Below are 18,504 nucleotides of genomic sequence, written 5' to 3'. Positions count from 1 at the left end.
GAGATTCCAAAAAAATTAGGAAATTCAATCTGTACGGTTTAAACCGACAGGCTCCATCTGAGTGGGAAATCATGCTGATTTTAGAACACATAAGCCAATTGTGTCTAGTTTGGAATCTCATTGTTGATTAAACTTTATTTCGTTATCTCTTCAAGATAAAATCCCTAAATGAGTGGTACATCAGCTTGTTCTATTGATTAGCGTCAACTTTCATATTGATTATCAAATCCTCGATTTATAAATGTAGGCTTTCATGTACTAGGTCTCACAAATAACGATTTTAACTATTATAAAACCTACCTTATACAACATTTACAGTTTGTCAATGACAATTTAAATCCTTTGGGGACTATTGGTTTGTATTCTTAGATCAGTTTTCATGGGAACCAACTCGAAAATGTTAGCAGGTAAAAGAGTGCGTGTTAAAAACATAGTTGAATGATTAAAACTATAAACGAATATACTAGTTGTAGCCTTGATGTTTTAAAGTTATTTGAACTGCCAATGTTAGCAAAATAAACGCGGTTTTTCGTAGGCTATAAATACCGATTTTACGAAAATTATTAATGTCGGAACAGGAGAATTGTAAATGCAAGAGGATTCCATGTACATGTGTAAAACAAGAAAGCCCCTGTATTGAGTTTGAATTTATCTTGCCCAGGGTGGGAAACGACTGACAATAATCGAAATGAAACACAATCGACTAGATATTTTGATTTCAATAATCAAAGTTATCCGACTGGGCCGAATGATTTAAATTATTTCCAAAATTCGTATTCTCAGCAATGGAATCAGCAATGGACCCAGAATTTTCAGAATTGGTATTCTCCGCAATGGAACCAGCAATTGAACCAGAATTTTCAACCGTGGAATCAATTTTACAGAATAAAGCCAATTCGTTTATTATTTCAAATTATTTTTAGGTATCATTGACATTTCAGACTCATACGAAAAGTATTGGAGAGAAGCAATGCTATCACATTTGGATTACGATGTTGAAGTAAAACCAAATGCGGGTTGTAAGAATTATATTTGCAAAAGAAATGAAAATGGTTAGTTTTTATCAGTTTTAAATTATATTTAGATAAAAAGAAAGATGACCCGGGTAAATTTAATAATATTAATTAAACCTATTTAGACAAATCCTCCGGTTTTCGGCGTTGATTGGCTTCTTAAATAATGGCTGTTTCTTTTTTGCTTTCTTTTCCTAATACATGCTTTGACCTTTGAGTAGTATTTACTTTGATGATGATCATGAATTTAATAATAATATAAAAATCGATTAGAGTAGATATTGTATTTAAATATTAAATTGACTGTGAGTTTAATGCATTTTTTAAACAACTCTATACCATTAACGTCAAACAAATCAAATTACTACATAACTACATTTTTACACAGTTGGAGTGCAAAAAAGCACTCAAGCCCTTTAACGAAATCGTGTCCTTAATTTGAATACGGTGGGGAATTGAGATTCCATGTTATTGTTTTCTTCAGTTATGGCGTTATAACTTCAAAAGCCGAAAAATTCAAAATCTTTATAATTTTTATTTCAAGCTAACTATCTCCCCACTCCGTAGATAACCTTCATGATATAATTGCTGCCTTTTTTGAAATATAAAACTATAGCTTTCATTTAAAGATAAAAAAACACTTAGTCGTTTAATATCGTGCAGTTGTATTCAGTTTTTGTATGAACAAAATGTGCGAAAATTTAAATATAAACTTAGGATATCTCCTTATGTGCCAAGTGCAATTCACTAAAATAATTCGCTTTTACGTTGTCGAAAGCATGTCGTTCAAAATCTGACATTAGTAGCGAACATCAAAAAGCAATATACCTAGGATCTCTTTTTTTCTCGTAATTATTGGCCAAGAATGTCTACTTTTTTTTACTAGAGCAACTGTGTGGACTTTTCTAGATCAATTTAACTCCCTGCTACGGTAAAATCAAAGATCTAAAATAATTGCTTAGAAAGTATTTACTGAACGATTCCTTTGATAAAGATCATAGACATAAATACTTTTTTATGTTTCTTTCTGTCACTTTCTGTGTTTCTTTTGGTGGTCGAGGATGGGTGAAGAGGAGACTGGGTCTGAGTGGATCACGAATGTAGTTATTAAAGTAAATAACCTGAAACTTTGAAAACATATAATAAACATATACTTATACTTAGCTATCTTGTCGCGATACTTGTTGAATATTGTGCACAAATTCTGGAGCTTTGAACTTTTGAGGATTCTTTGGTTGATCGGGAAGCTCATTAGAAAAAAACAAATGACTCCCGGGAAACCAGCTGGCTGTACCAGAGGGTATCGATAGCAATCTTGCAAGGAAAATCGTTTGCTATCCGCGGTGCGACCACTAGCGAATTCTGATTTACGAGTTTTCACACAGAGGAGTAAATAAAATTGAATATGAATTCCGAAAAAGATATTTCACTGTCAAGAATGAAATTATCAGAAAAGTCATTCGAAATTGTGAAGTTTGTAAATTTTCACATCAATTAAAACTTCAAGAATTTTTTGAATTGTAAATTGGGGATATAAATCACCATCCGTTCGCTTCTTGTCCAAATGAACGTTTTCAAATAGACATAATAGATCTGAAAAGATTTTCAACATTAATTTAAAATTTTTACATTTATAGTAGGTTGTTTTTTTTTAATTTTAGTCTGGTAAAGAAGTGTGTCAAAACTTAAGATCTTTGTTTCGGCTAAATGGACAATACAAATTTCTTCAATCAGACAATGGGTCTGAATTCAATAATCAAGAAATAACATAACTATGCGTTTATTTTAACATGAAAAAATCTACGGAAAACCCAATAATTCTACGATAACCAGAAAGTTGTCAAAATGATGGAAAACAGTGAAAAAAGTGGGCTGATAAATTAGAAAATGCTTTGTACAGTTATAACATATCTCTAAAGTTTTTTCAAACGATATTGAGGAATAAAGGAATAAGATCAATAATCCATGGTTATACACATATTACATTATGTCTTAGATAATTTAAGTGATGAGTGTGTGACTTCTGAACAAATGGAGAATTTTGTTAATTGTTTGACTCCAGAATCTATTGAAAATTCATGTAATTCGATTTTGAATCTAAATCTAAATTATTCCCAGTCAGACAATTTGTTTCCAACTGCGAAGAGATTTAATTTCGAAATCAACCCAATTGATGAAAATTCAAGTTATTACAAAGCTATGAACAGGAGAATGAATTTTAAATTTATAAAAATGTGAATTATTTTCAGCATTCACACGGAGGAGTAAATAACATTGAGTATGAGTGTCGACAAAGATACTTCATTGTTAAAAATGAAATAATCAGAAAAGTCATTCGAAATTGTGAAGTATGTAAAATTTGCATGTCCATCAAAAGACTAAAAAATTACTGTACGCAGGGGATTGTAGAACGTTTTAATCGAACCATCACAAGAAAACTTTCCAAAATGATAGACACAGATGAAAAAAAGTGGCTGGAAATTTTGGAAAATGCAGTGTACTGTTATGACAAGGATGTAAATTTATTTCAAATCAGAGTCCTTTCATAGGATATCGAGGAATAAGCGGAATAAACTCTGTTGTTGCAGGTTATAGTTATCAAATTAGGTTCTTAGAAAGTATTAGAAATCATTTTGAAAATTTAGAGATTTGTTCAAATTTAGATTCAAATGGAAATTCAAGTATTTTGACTTGGAAATTATATTTAGGGGATTCTATTTGTCCAAGTCCAAAAAATTCAAATTTAAATGATGGAAACTCACTTTACTATAAAGCAATGAATAGGAAAATGAATGTCCACAATAGAAAATGCGAATTTACTGTCGAAGATAAAGTTTGGATAAAAATCATAGATTGGTTCAAGTTAAAAAAGACTATGGAACAAACCCCTCGTTGCGGCTGGATGAATTCGAATCTCCATTCTATCCGGCTGCTAAAATTAAATAAAATTTTATCAAATAATCGAGTCGAAGTAAATTAAGATTTTTTATTTAATAGATCAAATATGCCAAAAGAAAGGTCTGTACGGTACCCATGGCAAGACTGAAAAATAATTAATTCTAATTTTTTTGCTAAAATATATTACTCAAGGTTATATTAAAATTTTTCAAGATAAAATGTAACCGGCATATTCCATCCCATCCGCCCATGTCATATATTACAATGTCTTATGTAATAATTTCAACATAAATATATCAATTATGTGCGTTGAAACATCCGCAATAAATAATTTTTCAGTTTATCATTACAAGTCAAAAGTTTTTACTATCAATTTTAATACACGTCCAGTTTATGACACTTTCTAGTTATAAACGTTCAAAATAAATTTAAATAAAAGACGTGAACTTTAAATTTATAAAAATGTGAATTATTTTTCAGCATTCATTCACCAAACCATTAAAAAATTCCCTCAAATTTCTGACACAATTCAAAATCGGAGGAGAAGACTAGAAATACAATAAACATATACATTGAATTGATACAACATTGACTCAAAAAACCCATCAACCGACTCCACAAACTCGTCAAAACTCTCGATATCCCCATCCTCCAATCGACTCCCAACCAATTCCAGCTCATTTCCCATATCAATCTACAAACTTTAATATTATAAAATACATTTTCATGTTTCAAGAAAGGCCAACACGACTGATGGAAACACAACTGTGAATATAACTGCTTGCATTTCCGCTAATTATAAACTTAAAATCGTCACCATTTCTGAATTTGACATTTTCTTCTTCAATTTTTCTTTCTTTCCCGAACTTTCTCCGTAACAATAAATGCAGACAAAACTTCCTCTATGTACATAATTATCAATAAATCAACCGGGAATACACAACTGGAGGATCTAAACATTCTAAATGATACGAAAATCGACACCGATCACACGTAACCAAATCATCTTCAGAATTACAAATACAACAAAGTGGCTGTGTAGAAGTCACGTTCTTGATATTCTGCCACTTCAACACAAAAAACTCACCTTTTCCTTACTAGGCGGATTCGTCTAAAATTTAATGTGCCAAATCAACCTTGCAATCCTTACAATACCAAACTAAATCAAAATTGACACATGTTGGAGGTGGCTTGAGACATGCTGGGTGATAACTTTTATCACACGTTTGACATATCAACTGCCTTCTACCCATTTTTTGTTTTCTACACGAACGACATGACTAAAATATGATTTAAATACAAAACTTTGTCTTTGGTGGACTTGTTCCATTTTATACTCAAAGTCATCATTGTTAGTAGCACGTGAAGGCGGGAACATGTCCTTGAGTTTTGAACTGCAAATTTCCAACGTCGAAAACGTGATTTTTGTCCTCTGAATTTATCATCTAACGATTGATTTAAACTAGACTCACCTCTAGATGGATATTTGGCAAGTACTCCTTCAATAAATCTAGAATTGACACTTTCAAACAAATCAATCAAACACTCGGCCTACAAATAATGCCACTCAGTACTAGTCCGCTTATTTCTGAACAACAAAACAATTTTTGACGCCACTGCTCCAAATCATGGACCGAACCAAGCCACCCAAGTCTCAACTTTGACTCCATTTCCATCAATTCCTTAATCATTGTTTGGAAATATTACTCGTCTGAATAAGTCAAATGACTGAAAGTCCGTTTCTGGAAAGACAGTTGTGTCAATGTATGGAATGTCACCATCCATGCTCTCTAACAAACGAGGACGTTGTTTTTTGTACTCCAACGACAATTTAGCCCCCCGAGAACACCCCATCCGAGGCAATATCAAATCATCCAAAATTCCAATATCGTTACAAAACACCCATTTGTCTCCAACCACATCATCCTCAGTCCGATACCTCCCAAATCAGACATGTGTGATTAACCAATCCATTGTAGGAGAATAGTGCCAGGAATGCCAATTCTTCTCAATGTATAACCCTCCATTGACCCATCTGAACATCCAATATCTCTCATTCGACTCATCCTCCCCCAATGGATTCAATCTCAATAAACTATCCTCTTCTAGAATTGTGTGAGAACTGAGGCTATCATCCTCTATATGTTCCCGAAATGAGTCAGATTGGATAACCAAATCGACAAGAATTTCCAATATTTGTAATTTTAGCGTCGATTTGAGTTCAAAAAACTCACAAGATTGCAAACTTTGAATAATCTGAATATTATAGTAGAAATATACATCAATTGACGATATATTGTCAGAACTGAAAGGAAAAATATTATCAAGTCTCATTCCAATAAAAATTGTCTTTCTGACCAATTCAGAAAACGTGTTTTTGTTGACGGAAATATGATTTAACGGAAACCCAATATCTCGATATATCTACAAATATCAGAAAACACACAAATACTTCATTTTGGAATATTCTATCCAACAAAACACTCACAACGCGCAGTAAAAGCTCCCCGCTGATATAATCATCACTAATTAGAGCAGAAATGAGTTGATCTTACATATAACAATATAAATAACCCAAATGGACAATTTCATCTTTTCCGAGTTTTAAAAAATCGTGAAAAATGGACAAAAACTGGACGATAAGTACAATTCGTCCAAATCCGACATCTTCCAATTCCTGAGGTAGCTCTATCACCATAAAATCAGTTGATTTCAACGAATTCCGTTTTGTGGTGCTTTTATCAGTCTTCTAAACATAGATCAGCCAGATTTTACAGAAGCAGTCAAAAACTGGCCACATTTTGCAGGAGAAGATTTGTGGATGGGCGACTTTTGGCTAAATAATTTGGATATTTCATTTTTTATTTCACAGGCCTTTGTAGTGGACCTCCTCTTTGCTTTGGGTACCTGACATGTCTCATTTGATTCTAAATCTGGAGACTTACTAGGATCTAAAAAATGATTAATATATTTAAATAATTATATATTTTGATAATTTATTTTATTATATTAATAATATACTTTTTCGTTTTTTAGTGTTGATGTTGGTTACACCCAAAGTATCGTCATTTGACAAAATAAAATCCATATTTTGTTCAATTGTAACATTTTGAGACAAAGAATCCTTTTCTTGATTAGAATTGGCAATTTCTGGATTATTTAAAACCCAATATCCCAATTCCTCGTCATAATGACCACAATAAAGTATAAAATTACGAATTTCCCCAATTTCGGGAAGCGCAGAGGCTCTTCTAAGCACAATCTGACCAAAATCACTACTTGATAGCAGAAGGAGGGACATTTTGGACAATTTTGTTCATAATTTGCAAATCATAGGTCTGTCTCTAGGAATATACCAAAAATGGTAGCCTACTCCGTTTTTTTCGTCGATTTTTCGAGTGACAGTCCCGATTCTACAACGTTTGGTTAATTTGTGAACATTTTATTTGATTTATTGGCAGAAAGTTTGACATTTGACCCGATAAAGTGATTATTTCGAAGTCTCTTTATAATAATTGTGCAGAGATTGTCCACATCGTCCGATTTGGCTGTAATTAGGGATGATTATTACCTTTTTTGACTGTAGTCAGTATTTCTGCCCTGTCGGACTCACAGAGAGTGAAATTGGAATCCTTTATTCGAGTATTTGTAAATCTAAGTTTCATTGTATTTAGATTTTGTTCTTTTACTTTAAATTTTGATTATTTTCTGATTCATTTTTTAATTCATCAACGTCACCACATCGCTCCATATGAACCTATCGGTTTAAGCGCCGTTTTATAAATCAATTTTATAAAATTTAATTAGACTATCAAATTTAATGATAAAAAACTTTTTTTTAATTAAAATAAGTTAATATTCTATTCCATAACGTTGGAAATTTCTAAAGACCAACATAAGGTCAAGCTGAATAGTCCCCATTGAGACTGCTCTAATATTCTGCCTAGCAGTCACACTGTGAGCCAGAGAGGGGTCTCGTAGCTCAATGCAGCCACCCAGGAATCTCTGAATGAGCTAAGATTGAATATAAATAATCACTCGTTCTCGTAGACTACCCCCAGAGGGCTGCCATATGTGGCATTTTATTTTATGCATTCCAGGACTCGTTGGTATGTGGCATGTGCCGTACCCCAAAAACTCATAATTTCCAAAAGCTCCAAAATTCCAGACTTGAAAATTAATACAAGGCCAGCCTTCATATTTATACCACAAAATAATAACCCTGGAGACCCTTTAACCCCAAATGTATGTCTATTGGATGACAGAGATAGGAGGCTGACTCGTGAATGACTGGGGCATCACTCTGAGTGTGCCCTTCAGTTATCCCCTCAAGCAATTTCCAGTCCTGACCTACCAATATAATACATTTCTACCATATTTTAACCCCCATTTGCACGAAATGTTTTTCTTTCCAAAATCAACCGCACTATGTATTTGTCCAAGAATGTGCAACTCAGACATTCTCTACTATTCCTATAGCAACTATTACTCTACAAAATTCTTTAAATTGTGAAAAATTATTTAAAAATCAAAGAGAATTATGAAAAAATGGAAGGCCAGTAGCACTAGCAGTCAGAACGTCGCATCCCGTCTCAGTGACGAGGAGAGTTTCTTCAAACTGGGCTGAAAGCTTGCCATCTGCAGTCACCGAAGTCCATTTATCAGGCCAAGTCTTATCCTGCCAAACCCCTCAAATAACCCACTTCTTCTCACCTTGATTAATCATTGGTTCAATAGTAAAAACATGTCCTGGACGCATCACCCCCACCGCCTTATTATCTGCCTATAAAATGTAAAAATACTCGAATAGTGAGGCACGTTTGGAAGGGTATGAAACAAACTAAAATATCACACAATCCCAACCGGTGAATCCCATGTCCTGTATATGTCCGGACCACCGAAAACCCAGCAGATCGAGCATGCTGTTGAATAATATTCCCAATATCCCGATAACGGTTTCCCGGCCGGACTGAAATGACAAATCCGTCAAACCAAATTGGATTGCTTTAGACAGACATTCGTGTGCATTCTGGACGAGTTTTCTGCCTATTTCACTCACATTTCCTACAAAAACAGTCTCGTTCAAATCCGCGTGAAATCCTCGGTGGAAAACCGTGACATCGACTGAGTTTTGACCACGGAATTACCATTTACGATGTCTCCGTCAGCCAATGGCCGCAAATCGGGGATTCCGTGACAGATCACTTCATTCACGGATCTTTCATTACACCCAAATTACTACGTGCAAGTCGATTTTGGAAAACCACGGTAATTTAACGGAGACGGGTAGCAATCACGGTCGATTGTGGCCTGAAATAAATCACTAAAATACCTCGTGCACAATTCTGTCAATTTCGTCGGTGGTTACCCCAATTTTGACAGCCGAAAGTGCCTCGTTCAAAACTTGTCGACCTAACTATGTCACTGAGGATGGAAAACTGACTTTACAGGCTACTCTCATTTGCTCAATATCCTCTGGACTTAGAATTTGGATTGAATTTGGAGCTTCCATCTCTCCTTTGGATATCCCTCTGATATCATCGGCGTAATCAGGACGGGGTATTGAGTCCTTTACTGATCTGCGTGGAGTCTATGGTTTGATAAAGAAGGGACTTGTTGGAATGGTCTTAGAGATCCTGTGTATTCGTAATTTGGCCATATTTCGTTAGGTGGATTGACTTTGTTGAGTTTATGAACTGATTTGTGAGAATTCCAGTTAGATTTAAAGCAATTCTGTGGTTATATGTTTGTGGGAAACTTGATTGCAGAAATATGAATTATTTATTCCTTGTTTGTTACAAGTAGGGCAGCGGAAATTGGCCGGGGAACCACATCCGATGCAAACTTGGTTAGTGTTAGTGTCCATTAAATTTGACCCCACTTACAACAGCTCGTGTAAAAAATTTATTTAAAAACACAGAAATTAAAATATTTATATGACATATAATAGAGAAATAATAATTCTAAAATGTTTGAAATAAAAGACAAATATTTCTTGAGAAATGGTTATTTTATGCATGTATGCTGAATTAATGTTAGAAAAAACATGTTTTATTGGAACAATTTTAATAAAAATATAAAAGACTAACCAAAAGAAGAATATATTTTATTATATTTATTTTGAAACCAAATATTAAAAAAATATAAATTAATTTTTAAAAATTATCAATCTTGGTGACGAAAACTCTTCTATGAGGATAAATCATTTTCGAATATTAAAAAAATATCATTTTATCAAATCCCCACTAATTCACAGAATTAGCATATCCACAAAATCTTCCCTTCCTCAACTAAATAAAATTTTTGAAAATTTTTGCCCTTCTTCAGCCACTCCTATGGACTTGGCCGCTCTCCTGACAATAACTCCCCTTGAAGACTCAATCAATTCTTTATATCTCATTCTTAACTCAAAAAACGGTCCCTCAAAACCCCTGATTGACATGCTAATGATTCACCTCGTGGCTACAAGCGAGTCCCGGATTGACGACTTTAAGGACATTTCTGTGGAAAGTATTCTTCGTTTGATATCACTCGGGTCTCAATCCCGTTATTTGCCGTATTCCATTTATTATAAAATTATTCCGCTGGTTTCGAAACACGTTCTTTCACAAAGTCTTGAAAATCGTCTAAATTTTGCCACAATTTGTTCAAAATGTAACGTTTTTATTCCAATTTGGCTCTCCAATGACTTAGTAAGTAATTTTCAGAGTTATAACATACAAAAAATGAGTACAATTTGTAATTTATTGGCAATTCACGGACGTTTTGACCATTTTGATTTTATTTCTGAAAATTCCATTTCATTTCGGTTTTCGCGGTGGTTTGAGGTCCTCAAGTCATTTTCTGGTTCCAGTCGAATATTTCTTGAATCTAAAATTTTAAATTGTTTGTCAGCAGTGTCATTTCGTTTGCGTGTTTATGACGATTTTTTGTTCTCAAAATTGACGATTTATCTTTTAAACGTCGATTTGGAATCAGCGGCTTTCATTTTTGAACGAATGTCAAAACTTGGGCATAAAAATTACAAATTAATGCTTCAAATATATTTCCAGTTGCATTTATATTTGAAAAATACACAAAAAATATCAACAAATAATTTAAAATATATTTTGGCATTGGTAAACGGACTATCATACTATCACGTGTATTCAAAAGTATTTGAGGGCACAATTTGGCAAAAATATGAAAAAAAAGATTTAAAAAATAATCAAAAATACCGCAAAATACTTTTTAACGGTCGTCTTGATCGACGGGAAACTTCTGAGATTGAAAAATTCTATTTTCCGAGCGAAAGTTTCAATGAAATTCATTTTGGAATAGAAAATGTAATAAAAAGAATTTTAATCTACAAAAAAGTTTCTCTGAAATGTCCGGTTTTTGAAATTGACTGTTTTGAGTTTTATACGTCGAGCAATGGTTATGTGGTTGATCACGGAACGGAGGGATTCAACGTTGGTAGAAATATTGTAGTAATATTTGGTCCTGAATATTATTATATTAATCGAAATGTGCTGTTGGGGAGCTCAGAAAGAACTTTGCGGCAACTAAAGAGTTTGGGTTGGACTGTTTTTATTCCAAAATATTGGGAATTTGGGAAGAATGTGGAATTTTCTCGACAGTTAAATAACATGAAAAAACTTTTGAGATCAGAAGGCGTAAAGGTTTGATTTATGTCAGGGGAATTTCTACACATTTTGTATTATTTTTGTTAGTTCAAATATTTTTATTTTTTAATTAAAATTAAATAATTTATATAAAATAAACTTAATTATAATTTATTGTGGGCACTTTAATGTCTGGTGAACCCTTCCTCAAAGGACGAATAATAGATTTTGAGTTAATAAAATGACTATAATTTTAGGCCTCCTGGCTCTATATGTGACCTAGGAGTAAACGCCGCCATTCTAACAGTCCTCACCAAAGAAGGATGTGCCCTGATTGCAGATCTCGTAGAAAAAAACGAACCAACTGGCAAGAAATAATCACATATTTTTAAAGAAAAAAAACTTTGGAAAGACCCCAACAATTTTTCCATTTCTTTGCACAACACCAAGCCAATCTGCTTTTTCTACGGCCACAATTATTCACTTTTTTGTCTTTTAAATGGAAAAATTAGAGAAGTGACTCTCCCAAAAGGGGCACGGATTTCGGGGATTTTTTGGTCTGTTTTTTGCAATCAGGACAGCCCGGAGAAAGTTCTGATCACATCCAAGACCGGTTTTTTGTGTTTTTTTAAGGAAAGGAACGATTTTTGAGTTTGAAGTGAGTACTCAGGACTTTTCCAAAGGGAGGATCTCACAAGTCGGGAATATGCCAGAGATTAGCAACTGTTTTATGGTCCTTCCGATTATCAGGAAGTCTGGAATGGATGAATTATCAGTACTTGTTATTTTTGCTTCAAATTAGTATTTTTTGTAGTATTTGTTGTAGTTCAGTTTGCTTCAGTAGTGCAACATTCGCTGCCTCACAAGATAAATTATTTTCAATTTTATTTGAACAAAATAATAGTAATATATATATTAAATTAAATAATATAGCAATGGAAGTACGAATACAGCAGGATTTGACAACTTTTTATGAAGTGTGGGCAACCTATACTCCTCCTGAGGCCAACTACCCTTCCTCCCTCGTTTTGGCCTCACGTTTGTCTCATTTACTCAAAAAAGCAAATTTAATTCATTATTTTGAAATCGAGCCCCTCCAAATGACCCATGTGATGTCCATAGACTACGCCAACCAGATTATCTCCCTCGCTCTCACCAGACACAATGTCGTGGTGTTGTCCCCCACAAGGTGAGTAGTGGCATTCACCTTAAGGATTGAACTTGTCTGTATTTATAACAGTCAGACAGTCTATAGCCACGAATTGGCACCAGAAATGGGACCTTATCTCAAAATTGTGAGTTTACAGAATTCTCTGTGGCTTGCAAGTGACCGAAAAGTGTTCCGATTCCGTTATATTAACGAAGAACGGTATTTTAGAGTTTAAAACATTATTTTTTTACGAATTTATACATTTAGAAAAGTACTCGATATTTTGGTCGATACTTGCCAATTTCAGCGTGCCTTGGACTATGTGCGAGACGATCCTGAAAAATATGACATGATTCTGGATATTTACGCAGAACACATGTTTACCACCAATAAAGAAGAGTTTATAAAATCCGTCAAAATCTTTGCCCATTTTACAAGCCACTTTGAGGCAATGGCACTTAGATTTGTGGAATGTGGGGATTTGAAGGCCCTTAAAATATTTTTGGTGGGTTGTCATTCCACGTTGAGTCAACGAGTTTAATTAATACGGGCTACTTTTAGGACTCGCTTAGAACGTGTGTAATTCTGCCGTGGATTTTGGAAGTGTATTTGAACCTCATGGCAAATTCACGGTATGAAAAACAAGGCGAGTTTGAACCGATTTTTGAGGAATTGAAGACATTTATTGACTCGTGTGATCAAAAAAATCTTTTGAGGATGAAAGGAGCACTTTTTGAACTGATTAAGAGTCATGGAGAAGTAGAAGTGTTGGTATTCCTCTCGACAATCCTCAAAGGTGATAAATTCGGTTATTACCACCAAGATTACGAGGAGTTGATAAATCTGCATTTGCAACAACGGGATTATGTCAATGCTGTCAGAATTATAGATCATGGGGTTGTGTGGTCTGATTATGTCAGGATTTAGATCCTGATTTATTAGTCAAGGTGGCACCTATTCTTGTCCAGAATGTGTCGGAGATGTTTGTTTTGGGGGTAATCGAGTATTTGAGAAAGCAAGAGAGGGAGAGTGCTTTGGATTTGATTCCTCGGTTGGTCCCTGCTTTTATTTCCGCGAATGCAATTGCAAGTTCTGTGCTGGTGGGAGTAGTGAGGTCATTTGTAGGGGAAACAAGCCATTTTATACCTTGAAACAGTAATTAGGCATTTTGAGTGTGTCGATCGTGCAGTGCATGATTATTTTGTGGCTTTGTTGTTGGAACATGACCGAGATTCACTTCTCGATTATTTGAAGGCTCAGAAAGTGGGAGATGACGGACATCCGCCTTATAATATTCGTCAGGCGGTTTTTATTTGTAGTCGTTCCCGCCACTACGAGGCGGCCTCATATTTATATGAGATCCAGGGAATGTACCAGAACGCGGTAATTATGGCATTGGAGGCCAAAAAAGTGGACAAGGCCATGGAAATAGCTCGGTAGGTCAATCAGAGATATTTATAGTCTGAGTACTCCAGAAGAACAAAAAAGACATTTTAAAAGAATAATTGAATGGATAATTAAAAATCCCGGAGTTGCAGATGTTATTCCGGTTTTGATTAAACTGATTAACGACGGTGAAATGGAATTTGACCAAATATTGCCTTTGATACCCGGAGACTGTCTTGTGGATACATTCAAGGCATCAGTTCATATTTATGTGACAGGATTCCATTGTTTCGTGTTTAAAAAACTACAATAAAAATATTGCAAATTTACATCAAGAAATTGCGGATATTGACAAAATGGCCGAGTCGTTGAAGAATTGTTGTGACGAAACACTCAAAAAGTATGTCGCCGGAATATATATTAGGCGGATTGTTGTGAATCCTGACGACCGGTGTGACCTATGTCGACTTGTTGCTGTTGAAAAGCCGTTTTATGTCTTTCCGTGCACTCATTTGTTCCATCAGGATTGTCTAATCAAGGAACATGACAAACTGATAACACAGATTAACGACAGTGGAGTTGAGATGAGTTGGTATTCTCATTCGTCCACCACAGATGACCCAGAGTGTGTGTTTTGTTCAGATTTGTTTATTCAGTATGTTTGTATAAGTAAATTGTCAGTACTATTCTCGTTCCGTTTAACTCTGAAGAGCCATACTAATTTGTTTTTATTTGGGTGCTAACTTGTGACAGTTTTATGATTTCTATTTTGTTGATCAATTAATGAATTAGAATCTAATTATTAGATGATTTAAAATAGGATGTCAGTTCTCTTTCAATTTGTTCTAATTAAGGTATGGGTTGAGTAAAGAATACAGAAAATTCACAGGGAAAGCAATTTAGACGTGAATGTGGGAGATGACAATTCCAAGTTATCTCCTGGGACGTGTCTGCATTTTATTTTGAGCATCTCGACATGGACGTAAGAATGGCGATTTTTGTGAGGGTCTGGGGGAAGCTAAATTTGAGCAGGAAAGTGGGGTATTTTTTAGTCTTTCCCCGATATACGTCTCTAACTATGTTTTTATAACTCCAAGTTTTGATCGACCTATACCATTCTCCGTTCAATTCTGACATTTTTATATCAATTTTGACGAAGCAATATTCAATTTTGACACTTTTTTTAATCAATTTTGACATTTTTATGTTAATTTTGAATTAACGATTTGTCATTTATTTTATATTTTTTGATTTAACGTTCTTATATGAATTTGATGTTAAGAAAAAATTCAAGAGTATCAGAAGCTACAAGAAGATCACTTATAAATAAGGATGAAGAGGGTGGCGATTATATACAGCTTGTTCAAAATCTTGGTGTCAAGAGGACAACAGCTATGTAAAGGTAGAAGGGATGCTACGATTAAACTTACGGATAATGATATGAATTTGATAATTGAAAAAATTGAGAATAATCCATTGATAATATTGAAGGAATTGCGAAAATTTCTAAATAATGAAGTTTTCATTGCGACAAATAACCTTTGAAATTCAATTTACTATCACATTTTATTGATCCAGAATGCCAACTAAAATTATAATCATGAAAATTTATTGAGCTCAATGTTTGTATTTTCGACTGTTTATAGTTCAGAAAAAAAGAGGGTGAGATAAAAATCGAAAACAAATTAATTTATCTCAACAACGTACTTTGGCAGTAAAAAGCGATAAGATTTCTCGTTTATAGAAAATTAAACAAAACGTAAAATATTGAATTAAATGATTATTGAACAAACACCTAAGTTTTAAAAAGAAAGGAACTTTTTATTTTTGTCTTATATAAATAAAGATTCAGGTTTGTCTCATTTCACTTTGGTATCAGTTATTATATTCGTATCTGCATGATTTAAAATTTTTGACGAGGGTACATGTGGATATACCTCTCGACTTGATTAGTTTCTTCATATAATCACTGTTCGGAATTCTACTACATCGTGTAGCTATGTAATCTACCGAATTGTTAACATTTTTTCAATGGATACCTACTTCTATTAAAAAACAGATTTCTCTCCTATACATCATATTTCTTTTTAGCTTCTAAATTAGAAAATGTTATTTTTCTACATTGAAATGAGCCTGATAAAAGAACGTGTCAATATTGACGTAGAATTCCGATATTTAAATCCCATGAAATAAAATCTTAGTCGCCTTTGAATGTCGATATAAGTAGTGACAAGTCAGTCGAGAAGGTTATGAATTTTGAAAACAAGGTTAGCATGTCCATCGATAAAACGTATAGTAAACAAAAAAATTTACCTGGGATCTATTTTATTTGATACTTTTTAAACTTATATTTCTTTTTGAGTTATACTAGTTTCTAATACCGATTTCGAAATGATCAGAAGATAAAATAATTTTTTTTTACAAAAAATATAATTATTGTTAATAAACGAAAAGAGTTAAAATGCGCAGCGGATCGACTGGCAATTCCCGCGCATGATGGCCAATGAGATCCTTTGAAAGAGTCTGATCGACTCGTTGGGATCTTTCGTGGCAACCACGAGCTTAGATCCAAGGCGGCGGAGAAACGATAGCGTCTGCGGGCCGATGACTCCAGAGGTTTCCACCGCGACTGCAGTGAATTGGTGATTCTTTGAATCGGCACCTTAATGGACAACGACTGTGTAAGGATTTCCGTCTCTCTCCGCCTCGGAATTCCCATTTGCAGAACACACCAGTGCCGCTGCGGTTTAAGAGTGGACTCATTTGGCCATCATCCCCTCTCCTGCTCACGTAGTGCCGGACGTTTCCCACGACACGCCGCCATCAACGACACTGTGAGCCGTGCCCTAACGACGGCGGGGTTTCCTAATGAGCTCGAACCAGTCGGGCTCGACAGAGGCGACGGTAAGCGCCCGGATGGCATGTCAATCTTCCCGTTTGAAAAGGGGAAATGCCTTATCTGGGACGCCACCTGTTCCGACACTTTCTCCGCCAAGAATCTAATTGCCTCCGCTGCGGAACCGGGCTCAGTTGCAAAGCAGGCGGAACTAACAAAACAGAAGAAGTACCGGGTCCTGGCAAAGAATCACCAATTCACTGCAGATAAAATAATTATCAGAGATTATGCTCGCTATTGTATTTTTTGCTTTTAAAAATATCATCTAGTCAGGTTGGTTTAAGCATCTATAAATTTCTCTGAAACATTCGACACATGAAAAAATAAAACATTGAGATTTTGATTGTAAGATCATTATCAAAAATTCTTAAATTCCTAAGGCAAAGCGTAAAACTGGGGCTTTTGAGGTGATAAAACATTTATTGTACGTAACTTGGTTATTATTATTGTTTTGATATTAAATTCAATGAATGTAAAGCAATGTGCAATTTTTTGAGCGAAGTAAAGAATAGTTCGGAATCTCATTTTTCCCCAAATTGTCACATTTTAGCAAAGTATCTAATTATGAATCTACGCCTCAAAGAATATGAAAATATTATTTACATGTCTGTAGCTTTAATTGGAATGCTTTAGACAAATAGCTGGATTCCCGGATATGCTTTGGGGGTTTAAGCGTATGACAGTCTCGTTTCTATTGACAGTACAGTATAACCTCCATTTGGGGCATCAATTTTGAAAAATTGCCCCAAAAATAGAGGTTTCCCCAAAAATGGAGGTCTGAAATTTTCTTTATTTTTATAAAAATTTTAATAGTTTTAGCATATTTTTCATTAATTTATAAATAAAGTATTTTTAAGAACATTTAAACATGTTTTCCACTAATTTTATTGATAATTAGAGTATTTTTCAAGTAGAAAAAAATTTTTATTCTATTATACGAAAATAATCTGTTATTTTGTTTCCTGTTGCAGATTTCTTCATATGTATGCCCAATATTTTTCTGAAATTGTAATAGTCTTTTAACGCATCGGGAAACAAACGGTGAATATTCTCTTCAAGGTTATTCATTGCTGTTATCGTGTCCAAGTGTGAACAGTTGCATTCAGTTTGGTCATATATTGACTCATCATTATTTTCTTCTTCATTTTCAGCAATTACGTCTGCAATTATCGTGTCCAAATTTTCTTTCTCACTGTTAACTAAAAAATTTGAACTAGGAATCTGTTGCCGATAGTTATTAATTGTTTCCCAACAATTCGTTATTGTTTCAGGATTTAAATTTTGCCATGTTTTTCCAACAATTATTATGACATGACGAAGATTTATTTTTTTTAAATTAACAATTTGTAACTCAACGTCCTCAAAATAAAGAGTAAAATCCAATAAAGCGTTAAGATAATTGGACTTGAAAGATTTAATAATACCCATGTCTAACGGTTGAATTAATGAGGTTGTCTAAATGACAACATATGTCTTTTCTTAAATTTTTCCAACCAGCCATTGGACCCTTTGAACGCCGAATAATTCAACATCCTTGCTACTTTGGAAGCAATATTT

The 18,504-nt window shown here is 34.2% G+C and overlaps 1 protein-coding gene and 1 pseudogene across 1 annotated transcript; one reads left to right on the top strand and one right to left on the bottom strand.

The window, feature by feature from the left end:
* Positions 1–8,439: 8,439 nt before the first annotated feature.
* LOC115228568 lies at positions 8,440–10,353 on the bottom strand (annotated as a pseudogene).
* A 2,317-nt stretch (positions 10,354–12,670) lies between these two features.
* Positions 12,671–13,206, top strand: LOC115228567 (vacuolar protein sorting-associated protein 18 homolog). Its single transcript, XM_029799130.2, has 2 exons — positions 12,671–12,884; positions 12,933–13,206. Exons 1-2 carry the CDS (start codon positions 12,790–12,792, stop codon positions 13,204–13,206), a joined length of 369 nt encoding a protein of 122 aa, XP_029654990.1. The 5' UTR covers positions 12,671–12,789.
* Positions 13,207–18,504: the final 5,298 nt, after the last annotated feature.

The sequence above is a fragment of the Octopus sinensis genome, unplaced genomic scaffold, assembly GCF_006345805.1.
Source record: "Octopus sinensis unplaced genomic scaffold, ASM634580v1 Contig10816, whole genome shotgun sequence".
Classification (NCBI taxonomy): Eukaryota; Metazoa; Mollusca; class Cephalopoda; order Octopoda; family Octopodidae; genus Octopus; species Octopus sinensis.
The sequence above is the reverse complement of the archived record's forward strand: the minus strand, read 5'-3'. Positions and strand labels throughout refer to the sequence as shown.

Bases quoted from the DNA above. Each gene is read 5' to 3' on its own strand.
- LOC115228567 (XM_029799130.2), top strand. From the start codon at position 12,790: ATGGGACCTTATCTCAAAATTGTGAGTTTACAGAATTCTCTGTGGCTT. The intron at 12,885-12,932 runs GTATTTTAGAGT...TTATACATTTAG, and splicing joins CGTTATATTAACGAAGAACG to AAAAGTACTCGATATTTTGG.